The sequence below is a fragment of the Anolis sagrei genome, chromosome 2 (assembly GCF_037176765.1).
Source record: "Anolis sagrei isolate rAnoSag1 chromosome 2, rAnoSag1.mat, whole genome shotgun sequence".
NCBI lineage: Eukaryota > Metazoa > Chordata > Lepidosauria > Squamata > Dactyloidae > Anolis > Anolis sagrei.
The window spans coordinates 124,849,605-124,863,963 of NC_090022.1; the positions used below are offsets into that span (position 1 = coordinate 124,849,605).

Here is a 14,359-nt window from a genome sequence, read left to right on the forward strand (position 1 = left end):
TGCATAGCATTGAAATAGATCACAAACATGTCTAGTCCAACTATCTGCCATGCAGGAATCCAACTCTCTAACTGGGATATGATATTTTGGGCATTTGAGATGGTGGTCACCTCATACTGTTTAGGGCTTTTACTTCAAAATTATTACCTTGTATTGAAACACTCTGGAAGCTAATATATTCAGTACAGTGCAAGGCATATGCTCTTTCAAACCTGTACCAAAAAGATGTCTATCTGATGCAGTTTTCAATAGATGTAGCTTCCAAACACTTTTCAAGGCAGTCACAGATAGAGACATCACAAAATAATTAAGACATAAAACACTGTGGTCAAATCCATTCTCCCTAGAAAAGGGCTCACTTGACACACCAACTAGTTCATAAGCTCATCTGATTATCCAGGAGCTGTGCTGGGTCTACATGTACTCCCAAGTTATGAATCTGGTATTTCAGAGGAAACGTAAACCCATTCATAATAATTGTAATCTCAATCCCATACTAGTTTTTTTTACTGACCCCAAGTTTCTAATTTTCAACATCTGTATTATCTATTTGAGACTGACCGTCCTTTTACTCACCCAAATCCAATCCTTCAGAACACCCAAGCATCAACTGCAAAAGGTATCAGCATACCGACAATTCACCATCCCACACTCTGGATGACCTCTCCCAGAAGCCTCATGTAGATGTTAAAATGCAGAGGACAATACTGAGCCCTGCAGAATCTCAACAACCAGGAGGCTGAACAAGTGTTACCCAGCACAATTCTCAGAGGATTTATCAAAGAACCAGAACCACTGTGAAACATTGTTCCAAACATCCTTATCAGTTAAACAGTCCAGAAAGACGTCATGCTTGATGGTACCAAATGCTATTAGAGGCTCCAGAAGTACCATCAAGCATGTATTTACCCAGTGTAGGTCATCCCATAAAGCAACCAAGGCTGTTTCTGTCTCATAACCATATTGGAACAGATTTAGATGAAGGGTTTCATCCAGAAAAACCTGGATCTGTGTTGTCAACATTCACTCCAATTCCTGTTTTTGCAACCATGAAGAGATTACTAGGGGTTCTGTTGGAAATCGTGCTTAGGGGAAGAGACAAGGAGAGTGAGTTATAGATACGTTTTCCCCAGGATTTATTTCCAGTGTCACAATGGGTATAAAAATTGAAGCAAACTTTGAGACTTTATTAAAAAGATTAGAAACTGGTTGATGAAGGCCTCTTCAATAGTAGCCTTGAGATGGATTCTTCCAGAGAAGGAAGAATGGAAGAAAGATGCCCTTCTTCACCATCCAACTGGCCAGTCCTCTACTACTAGAACTCATATGACAGAATGAAGAGATATATGGTTGCCTCTCTTCTCTAAATAACTTGAACATGTTATCATGTTGAACAATCTGAAAACCTAGTCAGCAGAACTGAACAAGTGGATGCCTCAATTACCTCTTCATGTCCTCCCTTCAACATAAAATCCAAGTCAAAGTGTCTTTTTGGATCAGTTGCCTATTTCAGATTGACTGAAGCATCAACAGAATTTAGAAGATTCTAGATCAACCCACACAACTGGCAATAGTTGTTGAGACTGTGATATTTTAACCCACAGAATGTGCTGCTATGAATATTACTGGGATTCTGTTTTTCCAGGCAACAAAAAAAGGAATCTGGGTTAGATGACGAGGGACAGAGGTGAAACCTAGTAATACATTCAGAACAAGATGTATGGGTTAAATAGGTCTCCCAGTGAAACACTAGAAACATAACCAAAGTGTCAGTTCTGAGCATACGAAGAAAGTATAGGAAATTCCAAAGAAGGAAGGAGAAAATGTGAACTTCTGGAGTACAATGCTTTATGCTATGTATGTTAAAATGTGAGACTGCATACTTACTGTTAGTATCACTAATTAAATGGTAAAATAAAACAAGCTCAAGATTGTTTAACAGCTCATATATGCAACACCTCACATTTGATCCCCATTTTGTCTATGTCCGCTTTTTCATGTTGTGACTTGCGAGTTATTTAGTGTAAAATGTTGCATCTGAAGCGAGATGAAAGTTTTGCTGTAGTATTAAACCCATTTACATCATCTTAATTTATAGTTGCATTTAGCCTTGCTACCTGTACATACAGCTAGGGGTGCTCTTATGGCCATCATTGAGTGGAATACTTAGGACTTACAACAGTTGTTGGTGAGGTCTGAACTTAGATTATACTTCTTTAGATCTGCCTTGTTAATTTTGGCAACCAATCAGCAGGCTAAACACACAATTCATTGTTTAGTAATAGTGACAAAGTTTAGCCTGTCTGTTTATCAGAACTAACAGGAATGTTACTACTGCAATAGGTCTCTTCATCTGTAGAATAGAGAAGCAAGTCTGAAAAATATGAACCAGAAGAACATACAAATGATAAGAAAAACACAACACTGAAAGAAGGAAGGCTATGAGGAACCAGGATAAAAACGCAAGCTTGTTAAATTGGAACAAACACTACACAACGCTGTAGATGAATAATGCCAGCACACTAACATCAGGTAAATTCAGAATTACATAACTTTAAAAAAATAGATTTCTTTGAAAAAACATGTTTCTTCAAAAGCATATCCATTTAAAAGGTTTCATAACCATGCACAATGCAGGTCAGCAATTTCAAATGCATTGCTTTAGCATTCCCAGGGGAAAAACCCAACCTGTACATTATCCAGACGCCCAAGTACAAACATTATCAGTACTCCTTTTTGTATAATCTATCGAATCAATGTGAACATAAATAGTAAGCAATTATTATGCAGTCTTCATTATAACCAATCTTTCTTTTCTATTCACGCACTGCCAACTTTTTAAGCAGTGTTAATACAATATGAACTAGGGAGAAATCTGCAAATTGATCATATTCAAAATGAAATTTGAGCATAAAAGTACATCCAGCAAACACAAAATGTTAATGAAAATCCTAATTCTGAAAAACAGTCCAATCAGCCATGGTATGATCAAGCTAAGGTTTAGAGATCCCATTCCAGTCCATAACAAAGAGGGAAAAAAATGCAGCTTTGAAGAAGATGGTTTCCAGTGAAGTACCACACTCATAATCCATTTGAACAGATCTGAACTTCTGACTTATGAGTCCTTTTGTTCCAATAACTAAAGTCCAAGTCCTACTGATCTCCTATATTCTATTACTAATAGTCTGAATGGATTTTTTTCCATCTGTATTTCAAGTTCTCTTCCCCTAACATAAAATCTACAAAACTGCAAGTCAAAGTTACATTCTTCAGGGAGAAATATTCTGCAAGGAGAGAAAGAACTCAATCCTCTGTCATGGAGCTGTTCAGATAGATACCCACTTTTTGGACAGTCCAGTATTTCACAATAAAGTTCTCTGAAACAGACCCAGATACTTAAGAAACAGAGTGTCATAATCACCCAGTAATAAAAGAAGAAATTTTACTTTTTTTAAAGGTCCCAATGGCATGTTGAGGGTCAGCAAGAGCTCTGCAAATCTAAGTTACAAGAAATGAGAACTAGCATTTCTGTAAAAGCTATTTAATTACAAAAATCCACACACATCTTATAAATCTTCTGTACAGGGGCCCAAGGAAATATTTCTCATTTTTCAGTAGCAACCAAAGTGGAAACAGGACTCTTTGTGGATCTTCAAGATACTGCTTGGTCCTCTTTGGATACAGTCTGTTAAAACAATAATGGAAACATTAGTTCAGGATTAATTCACGGACCACAGATCCCATAAGAAAACTATCCAAGAAAAATAACTGTTTCAACTTTTACTATGCTGTTTTACCAATAATGTAGATTTTTCCTCTAAGAACATACACATGTACTGCACTGCATGAAATCAATCAATTAAGCTCCAAATAGTTTAATAAAAAGCCATATTTTGGATATAATCCCATCTTCACAACAATCCTAGTAGGTAGGTAGGTAGATCAGATTAAAGAGGGACTTGTCCAAAGTCACTCTTGAAACTTCATGGTTGAGCACAACATGAATTTTACCAAACACTGTTTTTTTTCCACAGACACCTAAATCTCTGGATGCCTAATGTAGAAATACAAACAAATTTGTAAAGTAAAACATGTAGGAATGGGGTTATCATACTATGCAGGGAGAATGAAGGAATGGAGAAACCTCTGCACAGATTGGAACAAATACAGAATCCTATTCCCAAACTGCAAATGGCTTTGAGGCCTAAGATACAGATGAGCAAAGACAGACGACAACTTCTGACTCTTTGCCTTGTGGATAACACCAACAAAGAACATCCTTGCATCGTGTTGAGTATTTTCTGGGGCTAAACGTCACCTACAAGATATGTTTTGACAAGCTCTTATGGTCTTGTGCCATGCTCTCTCAGGAGGACAAAGTTGTGCAGCAATACATTTTTGAAGAGATAAACAAGCATTCCTCCCAATTGTAGGACCGGTTCATGCTATTGGAAGTTGATGAATTCTGAAAGTCTTCTACATTTGAAAGCACCATCTTCATAACAAAATCATATCAGTATGAAAACATAAATAGGAAGCAGAAAAAGTCTTAAAAGGCAAATACCTGCCGCAGTAGCTGCCTGCCTAGATATGAGGTTGCCACACTGGTCAGATTTTTCCTGCTGCCCACTTTGCACCGGATGTAGCCATAAAGATTGGCTCCTTGCAACGTCACGCCCATAATCACTATGGCCTGTGAAGGAAGGCAAAACCGCATGACAGAATCAAGGCCTCACTGTAACTTGTATCCAAGGGAATCAATTTGATTAGATAGTTACCATGTTGTTAACTCACCAGCCATTTAACTTTGAAAGAGAACAGAGCGCTGAAGGCAAAAACCACCCAGAGCAAAGGGCAAGTGATCAGTCCTAACCAGAAGATTCTGGACTCTGCTTCTGATGTAGCTTTCTTCCCCTGAGCAGATGTCTAAGAATGTAAAGAAAAGTAGTATAAATGCAAAATTATCAAATCCATCTGAACATAATTTACAGAAATCAGAAAAAGGTGCTGAGAATATGCATTCTTTTGTGATAAAAAGCCATTTTCCAAGCCCTGTACCAAAGTGATTTGACACAATGATAGTTTTGATCTGTACATATTATTCTACTCCCTGATCATGTGCCACCTCCTATAACTTATTTTTTCCATTTGTTTTTGGAAACAAATTCCACATTTTTATTTTTAGTTTGTGTGATGTCATTTTTATTTGACTCTGAAGACTGATTGTGGGCAGCATAAATAGTAATGCAGCCTTTGTCAAAATGTGGCTCAGAACTGATTATCTGATTTCCGAGAATTAACAGAAAGTACAAAAGAGCTCACAAAAAACAGACCTGTTTTTTTTAAAACTCCTCTGTGCTGATATGATTAGTTACAGCTTGGTCTCATCCAAGTGAAGAAGAAAAAACAGAATACAGTAAATTGGAATGGAAAATGTTATATCATTCATTTCACTGCATAGGATTATCTATCTTTGTAGAATGGTGGCAAAATAGAGGATTGGGCAGGTTAGAATTCAGACAGACTCATCCAGACATATACTGCCTTGGTTGTAAGTATCTTTCCTAGTGTCTTCAAATGGGAACATAATTGCGCACAGCCCAGGAACACACCGCCACATAATAGCAATTCACACTTCCTCAACATCACGGAGATATTTACCTTCCTGGCTTCAAAAACCCAGTGGCTTTTGCCATCCTCATCAATCTGGTTCCACCAGCGAAGGCCAACCATCAACCTCCCTGTGATGTTCTAGAGAAAAATAAAAACAGCATGAAAAGTCCACTCCAGAACAAGCTGTCATGAAATGAAATCTTACAAATGTGCCAGCTCTGCTTTATACATTCAACACAAAAGCCACAGGGACCGATGTATTTTGTGCTGTTAAATAACATCATGGTAGGCAGCTATTAATTCAACTGTGTCAACATGGTACAGTACTGCTAATGATGGACAAAGATTCCAGGAGGTTAAGGGTTTGTTCCTTGTTCCGGAAGCTCACTGAGTGATACTTTGCAAATCAATTTCCCAGCCTCAGAAAGAAGTCCGAGGATGATGATAGTAGTAGTGATACAAAGTGGCAAAGTTTGCCCCTGTTATGTGACAAAGGCCACAGTGCTCTACAAAGGTTTCCCTCTTGAGAAAACACTGAGGAGAGAGCTCCAGCTCCTTTCCTGTATGTGAAATTGATCCACCTGCATCATCTGTTAGTATGGAATGTATTAAAATGCAAATGAACTCTAGCATATTTACCTTCACTGCCCAGAAGTCGCAAGACAGAAGTAAGATGATTGTCACCATACAGGCAATATAGCTGCTACTCAACAATTCGCAGAGTAAGTAGACAATTAGTGCACTGACCCGGAAGAACAGGTGAAAAAAGGAAGCTATAGGATGTCTGTGAAAGACACACAAAGAAAATAATTTTGTTACTGACCTCTCCCCTTACTGAATCAAAAGGTTGAAGGTAACCTGTAAAATTAGTACAACTTCATACCACTGTAGATGCCACTGAATCATGGGAACTGTAGTTTTACAAGGTCTTTATCCTTCTCTGCCACGAAGTGCTGGTGCCTCACCAAATTTCAAATCTCATTATTCCATAGTATGGAGTCATCACAGTTAAAATGGTAAAAATTGTACCAAACTCCAATGTAGAATCATCCACAGTGAGGATCATATTTAGTCACAGTCTCACTAAGTTTAAACCATAATTTTCACATAATTGCACTACTCAGTTACTACTATCACAGCCAACTATTACTACTACTATTTGATTTTCAATGTGAACATGTAAGAAAACTAGCTTGAGTTGTAAGACATACCACACAAAAATATTTCCTTAAAATACTGAAATCACAAGACAAACTGTATTGAGACCACAGGCATACACCCTGCATGTATCAAAATTATGTTCTGTTACATATAAACAATATTGTTCATACAGTCTTTGCAGTAATTAGAAATACTTCTATGTAATTCTCTAGAAGTACATATATAAACTATAAAGATAAGCTGCCTCCCATTCAAGACAGCCAGCATACAAGAATAATCAATATAAGTTTACATTTTCCTCAAATGCATATCCAATGAGGCTCACTCAAAGAATAAAAGTTGACAGATTTGTTTTACTAGGCTAGAATTTCTCAAACTGATCTCCTCCAGATATTTCAGACTTCAGCTCCCACAATTCCTAACAGCTGGTAAACCAGCTGGTATTTCTGGGAGTTGAAATTCAAATCATCTGGCACAGTTTGAGAAATACTGGACTAGGCAGTTGATAGCCATATCTAACTAGCCGCCATAGCAATCACTTACTTGATTTTAGATTTCTTGGGTCTCCTAGACATTTCATCATCGGCATCAAACAGTGACACGTCTTCTGTGTCATCACTACTGTCCTAAAGTCAGAAAAAAGCAGAGATTATAAAAAACACTTCACGTTTATTTCTAAAATCCCAAGGGGCAATAATGAAAACAATCTAGTCCAAACCTGAAACAATTAAAGGAGGGGTGATCCCAAGCAATGTATGTCACAGAATGAGTATCCCAGTGGTTTTCTGGATGAGATTTTCAACTCAGTTGGAATTTTATTTTTATTTGAGAACAATATATTGTAGCACAACCCAAATTCAAAGAGTGTTTAGTTCTTAGTTGATTCTGATATGTATTGTCGAAGGCTTTCATGGCCGGAATCAGTGGGTTGCTGTAAGATTTTTGGTATGTATGACAATGTTCAAGAAGCATTATCTCCTGACATTTTGCCTGCATCTATGGCAAGCATCCTCAGAGCCTCACAACCTCTGAGGATGCCTGCCATAGATGCAGGTGAAATGTCAGGAGAGAACGCTTCTGGAACATGGCCATACAGCCCAAAAAACTTACAGCAACCCAGCAATACTGATATGTTATTATTAAAAAGAATACACACACACCCTTCAAAATGTTAGAGGAGACACTTACATTCTGGGTAAGGTGAAACATATTTGAAGTTAAGCCATTAACCAAGATGTTTAAAGGTAAAATGCTATTTAATGAACATTACTTGAAATAAAGCATGTTATAAAGAAGCCCGCTTTATTTAAATAATAGTCATGATGCAGTTTGACACCATTTTAACTGCAATAGCTTGATGCTGTGGAATCACTGGAGTTGCAGTTTGGTGAAACACCAGCTTTCTTTGGAAAGAAGACAAAAGGATTTGTAAAACTATTAGCTACCATTGGGCCATGGCAGTTAAAGTGGTGTCAAAGCACATTCTATGTAAATGTACCATAGATCAAATCAAATATCTTTTATTACGGCCATAGACCAGCATAAGAAGAGTGAAGTATAGTCTCATAAAATCATTGTACACTAAAATCTAAAAGGCTAGAAAACAAAGCTATATTGAAGGCTAAAGCACAAAAACTATTTAGAAAAGGAAAGAGACCAAAAATGGATGGAAAGGGAGGGAGATTGATGGAGGGATAGGAGCATTCAGGGCACAAGTCTAGGGGACTGGGGTGGGAAGAACTGATTTACATTTCAGTTAGCTGATAGTTAGATTGTTAACTTTTGGAACCAGTCATCACCCGGTGGATTTTAAGTGCTGCTGCACAGAACTTGGACTCATTATAGGTTATAACTGGGTTGATATTCAAGAGCAGCAGAGTGGTGTAAAATTGTCTTGAATGGCCTGGGTAATAATATAGCAAAGGCAGGATGAGTCTGGATCAAATGTCCCTGGAGGAGCACATGCACTTTAGATCCAAAATAATAGTTTCCAAAACTTAACCTGGTGTACATATATATATATATGAGAGAGAGAAACAATGTTCTATTGTTTTGTTTCCAAAGGCAATGCAAGCACTATAGATATGATCCTTTACCCCAGTTCATACAGAAACATTACAGATTTGATGTAAAAGGACATCAATACCTTTATCATGGTTACAGAAAGAGAATCATAGAATCATAAAGCTGGAAGCGACCTCATGGGCTATCCAGCCCAACCCCCTGCAAAGAAGCAGGAAAATCGCATTCAAAGCACTTCTGACAGATGGCCATCCAGCCTGTGCTTAAAAGCCTCCAAAGAAGGAGCCTCCACCACACTCTGGGTCAGAGAGTTCGACTGCTGAACAGCTCTCACAGTCAGGAAGTTCTTCGTAATGTTTAGATGGAATCCCCGTTCTTGTACCTTAAAGCTATTGTTCTGCGTCCAATATAAAACATTCCTAGGGCAGCAGAAATCAAGTTTGCTCCCTCCTCCCTATAACTTCCCCTCACATATTTATACATGGCCCTCATCATGTCTCCCCTCAGCCTTCTCTTCTGCAGGCTAAACATGCCCAACTCTTTAAGCCATTCCTCATAGGGCTTGTTCTCCAGACCCTTGCTCATTTTAGTCGCCCTCCTCTGGACACATTCCAGCTTATCAGTATCTCTCTTCAATTGTGGTGCCCAGAATTGGACACAATATTCCAGATGTGGTCTGACCAAGGCAGAATAGAAGGGTAGCATGATTTCCCTGGATCTATTTATGCAGGCCAAAATCCCATTGGCTTTTTTGCCACCGCATCACATTGTTAGCTCATGTTTAACTTGTCCACGAGGACTCCAAGATCTTTTTCACACGTACTGCTATCGAGCCAGGCGTCACCCATTCTGTATCTTTGCATTTCATTTTTTTTTCTGCCTAAGTGGAGTATCCTGCATTTGAAATTCGTTTTGTTAGTTTTGGCCCATATCTCTAATCTTTTTTTGAATTCTGCTCCTGTCTTCTTGGGTACTAGCTATCCCTCTCTGAATAAATACAGGTCGAGTTTCCCTCTTGTCTGGGAACATGAAATGCTCCAAAACTGCCCACCAAGAAACTGATACCATTGCTTTCTGGTGGTTTGACCTACACAAACTTGGCTTTAGGCACCAAAATGCTGAAAATATTTATCTAGGCTAGGCCTGGGCAAACTTGGGCCCTCCAGATGTTGTGGACTTCAACTCCCACCATTCCTAACAGCCTCAGGCCCTTTCCTTTTCCCCCCTCAGCCGCTTAAGGAAGGGGCCTGAGGCTGTTAGGAATGGTGGGAGTTGAAGTCCACAACACCTGGAGGGCCCAAGTTTGCCCAGGCCTAGCCTAGATATTAGATAAATATGAAACATGCACCCATGTCGTGTTTAGACTTGAGTCCCATCTCCTTCTGCATGCAGAATACAAAGACAGGCACTCCAACCCCAGTCTTCCAAGCGGGCTTTAACAATCCTCCTCCCCTTCCCCGCCAAACCCCGCGTCCTCACCTGCCGCAGCATCGCTTCCGCCTTTGGCCACGTCACGCCGACAGACTCCGCTGACGCTCTCACTGTGCGACGGGCGCGCCGGGCACCAAGAGATAGACAGACACAGTAGAGCGACGCGCTCCTTCAACTTCCGGTAGCAGTGCGACTCCCTAGAAGTCTAAAGCGCGCCTCTCAGCAGGATCAAGACTGTCAGATTTATTTCAGAGGGAGGAACTGACACCACTAAATAAAAGAAGATTCCATTCTTCTCTGACCAAACTCTGTGAAAGTCATGATATTGCCATGAGTCAGCAGGCAACGCATACACGTCCACACAGGGTGCATCTAACTGTAAAATAGATGCAGTTTGACTCCACTTTAACTGCCATGGCTCAAGGCTCATGGGTTCTTGGGTGTTTCCATTTTGGAAGGTCTTCTTTGGCCTTCTCTGCCAAAGAGTGTTGGTGCCTTAGTAAACTACAAATCCCAGGGTTTCATGGCACCACCTGACATCTGTAGCAGTCTGTAATGAAAGGACCAAGGCGTCAGCATCTCCAGCCCATCCTCTATTCGGATATCAGCCAGCATGCCAAGGTCTTAAATCAAGAAACAGCTTCCTAAGATCTACAGAGACACTCGCAGGAACACCTCAGCAAGCGAGAGTCCAAAAGTGGCAGGTTAAAACCCAGAACCTCAATCAGTGGCTAATACTAGATGGGAAATTGCCTCCTGGGCACACTGAAGACTGGGTGACTTGGAAGGCGCTGAACAGACTGCACTCCAGCACCACGAGAGGCAGAGCCAACCTTAAGAAATAGGGCCACAAAATGGAGTCCACGACAGGCAAGTGTGGAGAAGAACAAACCACAGACCACCTATTACAATGCAGTCTGAGCCTCACCACATGCACAATGAAGGATCTTCTTACAGCGACACCAGAGGCACAAAGTGGCCAGCTTCTGGTCAAGGGAAATTTGGCATAATGCAAAGTTTTTAACTTTGTGTTTTTTATACATTATAACTGTATTCTCAATTAACTTCTGACACGATAAATACATGGTATTGTTGCCAGACTGCATTGGGGCAGTGGTGGCGCAATGAGTTAAACCGCTAAGCTACAGAACTTGCTGATTGGAAAGTCGGCGTTTCGAATCCATGGACAGGCTGAGCACCTGTTGTTAGCCCCAGCTTCTGCCAGTCTAGTAGTTGGAAAACATGCAAATGTGAGTAGATCAACAGGTAGCACTTCTGCAGGAAGGTAACGATGCTCCATGAGGTCATGCTAGCCACCTGATCTTGAAGGTCTCTATGGACAACGCTGCTCTTCGGCTTAGAAATGGAGGTGAGCACCATCCCCCAAAGTCAGACATGGGCATGGCTAGACTTAATTTCAAGGGGAAACCTTTACTTTTACAGACTGCATCAATTCTGAAGATAACACGTGGGAGGCGTTATATTTAGGGCCTTATCTCATGACACTGCTGTGGGGCTATTAATACACAATAATGGCCATGGGATTTTCAGTTTGCAGGAGGATACTGGGAATTGTCGGCCAATGAGCTCTTGAACCCCACTAAGCTGCAAACCCCATAATTCCACAGATTGTTGCTATGGCATTTGAAGAAGAAGAATAGTACTATAACAGAGCAGTGTGGTGACATTATTATAAACGAAGGGCTCATTCACGCCACACCATTGAAGTACCATGATGCTACATTTAATGGCTTCGTTCTAAGACATTCCGGGATTTGTAGTCTGGCCAGAGGCACTGAATCCCTGCAGCTGATCATTTTAAAAACTCTCTTTGGAGTGCAAATTCCAGGATTCAGTTGATGGAGACATGGCAGTTGAAGTGGAATCCTGCTACTCTAATTGGGGAGTGTGAAAGAGCTTAAAACAAAAAAGCAAAGTCTTTTACTTCAGTCTTTGTGCAAATATTAATGCTTTTAGTAATCCTTACTTATGAAATAGCCTCATGAGTTCACAAATGTCCCCAATGTTAACAGATTATGGTACATTGCAAAATACCATTGTCACTGTGCCATTGCCCACTCCACGATAAGGAGTTCATTTACACTATAGAAATAATGCAGTTTGATACCGCTTTTAACTGCCATGGCTCAATGCTATGGAATCATAGGAGTTGTAGTTTAGTGAGGCACCAGCTCTCTTTGGCAGACAAGGCTGAACTACAGCTCCCATGATTCCACATTGTTGAGCCATGGTGGTTAAAGTGATGTTGAATTGCATTATTTTGGCAGTGTAGTTGCACCCAAGGAAAAATGGGCAAATTATGAAAAATGTGCTGCTGAGAGTGCACTATAATAGCCTCTCATTAGAACCTATTATATTTGCAGATTTAGGTGAGTCTGGGACTGAATTCCATGTAATTTTGATGTTTGTAGCATTCAGTGAATCTTGTCTACTGTGTATACAGTCAGCCACCTGATCTGATCCTGTTTTGTGTTGGCACTAATGTTGATTTTGGGAAGTGCTATCTGGTCTGTGCCCCTAATTGTGTAGCCAGGGTGGGACAAATCCGGTTCCTCTCCCCCCACTCCCACTTTTCTTTCTGGAAATAGAGCTGAACAGAAGAGAGCTTTAGAAATGCATTCCTATCCACATTCAAAGCTGAATCCAATGCATAGAAATTATTATCAGGATGACCAGGAGGAAGGAGGTAAATAAATTGGAACAGATTCAGAGAATGGCAACAAAGATTGTAAGATGTGTGGAGAACACAATATATGAGAAGAGCTTGGAAAGCTAAAGCTGCCACCACCATTGTTTTTAAACAAGTCCGAAGTTATGCTACATACAGTGGAGATGCCAGAGTGACTCAAATATAAGTTCACTTAAGTGTTTGGGCTCAACCTTTTACATGAACCCTCCCCCACCCCACCCCACCCTGATTTATACATATATGGTTGGTGTCTAAGGCTCACATCATATGTATTGAGAACTTAATATTTTATTTACAAAATGGGTGAGTATTTCTCTGAGGAATCCTGGCAGCCTGCCTTATATTGTGAGATTGAAAGTGCAGAAACACTAGATCATCACAATAGCCTGTACAGGAATACATGCATTTTAGTAAGAAAATCAAGAACTCATTAGTGATGGTAAGGCAACTCAGTGATCAATGAAAAGCAAACAGTTTATTCCAATTCTATAAACATACACAGCAATGGAATCATGCTAAAACATCATTTTAAAATGGCAGAAAAAAGAAAGCATAGCAAGCATGTTGTATTTGCCATTTCCAATTTAGCAAACAAACAAAAAACAAACAAACCCTGATAATTTTCTCTTATGACTCCTCACTTCATCCAATTAATCATTTATGACTTTTCATTTTCTGGTTAGATAAGAGTTGTTTGACTTTTCTTTCATATGGGACAAGATCTATCTCCTCAATTGCTAATCTCTCCCAGATTATGCAGACTTTGTATACAAGTCAGGGCTTGAGGATGAACATCTGAATCACTGCTGTATCACATCTAGACAAAATCAACCTGCTGAACTTCCTAATAAGGAGGGTAAGAAAACCAACTCCTCTCAACCAGCCTGCAAGTCTGTTCTTCAAGGGATGTATTTCAGTGGAAGCTATAGAACAGAATGGACTAGTCATAAAAGTCTACTTTATATTTGCCACTGAGAATCAGATTCAAATAGAAAGCAAAACATTTAAAAGCAAAAATACTACCATCGTTGCAGGGTACTTTATTTGATTAACCTACATAATTTTTGGTGGCTGTCAGACTCCTAGAGGTTGCCATCTTTGATGCATATTTTGACATATTTGTTAAGAATTTCACTGAAAGACAAGCCCAAGGAGTGTTCACATACCCTCTGGAGAAAAACTTAGAAACAGAATCGGTGTACTGTCATGCTAATAAGCTTTTCTCCAAGGAGCATTTTACAAGTGCATATATTTGCAAATGAGAATGTTTGTTTACAGGCCCTCGTCCAGATGTACTCCAGTGTGCCATATGTCAACTCTTCAAAGGTGTGAATCATTAGTTTGGATTTGTCACAGTCACTTGAAAGGGATAATATATATATATATACATACAGCACAGGGCAAATGTATAAACAGCCGCAA

The 14,359-nt window shown here is 39.7% G+C and overlaps 1 protein-coding gene across 2 annotated transcripts; it reads right to left on the reverse strand.

Annotated features, from left to right (window-relative positions):
* Window positions 1-2,450: 2,450 nt before the first annotated feature.
* TVP23C (trans-golgi network vesicle protein 23 homolog C) lies at window positions 2,451-10,369 on the reverse strand. 2 transcript variants are annotated; one of them, XM_060764514.2, is made up of 7 exons: window positions 10,276-10,369; window positions 7,318-7,400; window positions 6,253-6,397; window positions 5,662-5,751; window positions 4,795-4,914; window positions 4,565-4,693; window positions 2,451-3,685 (listed from the first exon to the last, which is right to left on the reverse strand). In XM_060764514.2, exons 1-7 carry the CDS (start codon window positions 10,285-10,287, stop codon window positions 3,653-3,655), a joined length of 612 nt encoding a protein of 203 aa, XP_060620497.1. In that variant the 5' UTR covers window positions 10,288-10,369; the 3' UTR covers window positions 2,451-3,652. The 2 variants fall into 2 exon arrangements, with proteins under 2 accessions (XP_060620497.1, XP_060620496.1); XM_060764513.2 differs by having other exon boundaries at window positions 4,795-4,926.
* Window positions 10,370-14,359: the final 3,990 nt, after the last annotated feature.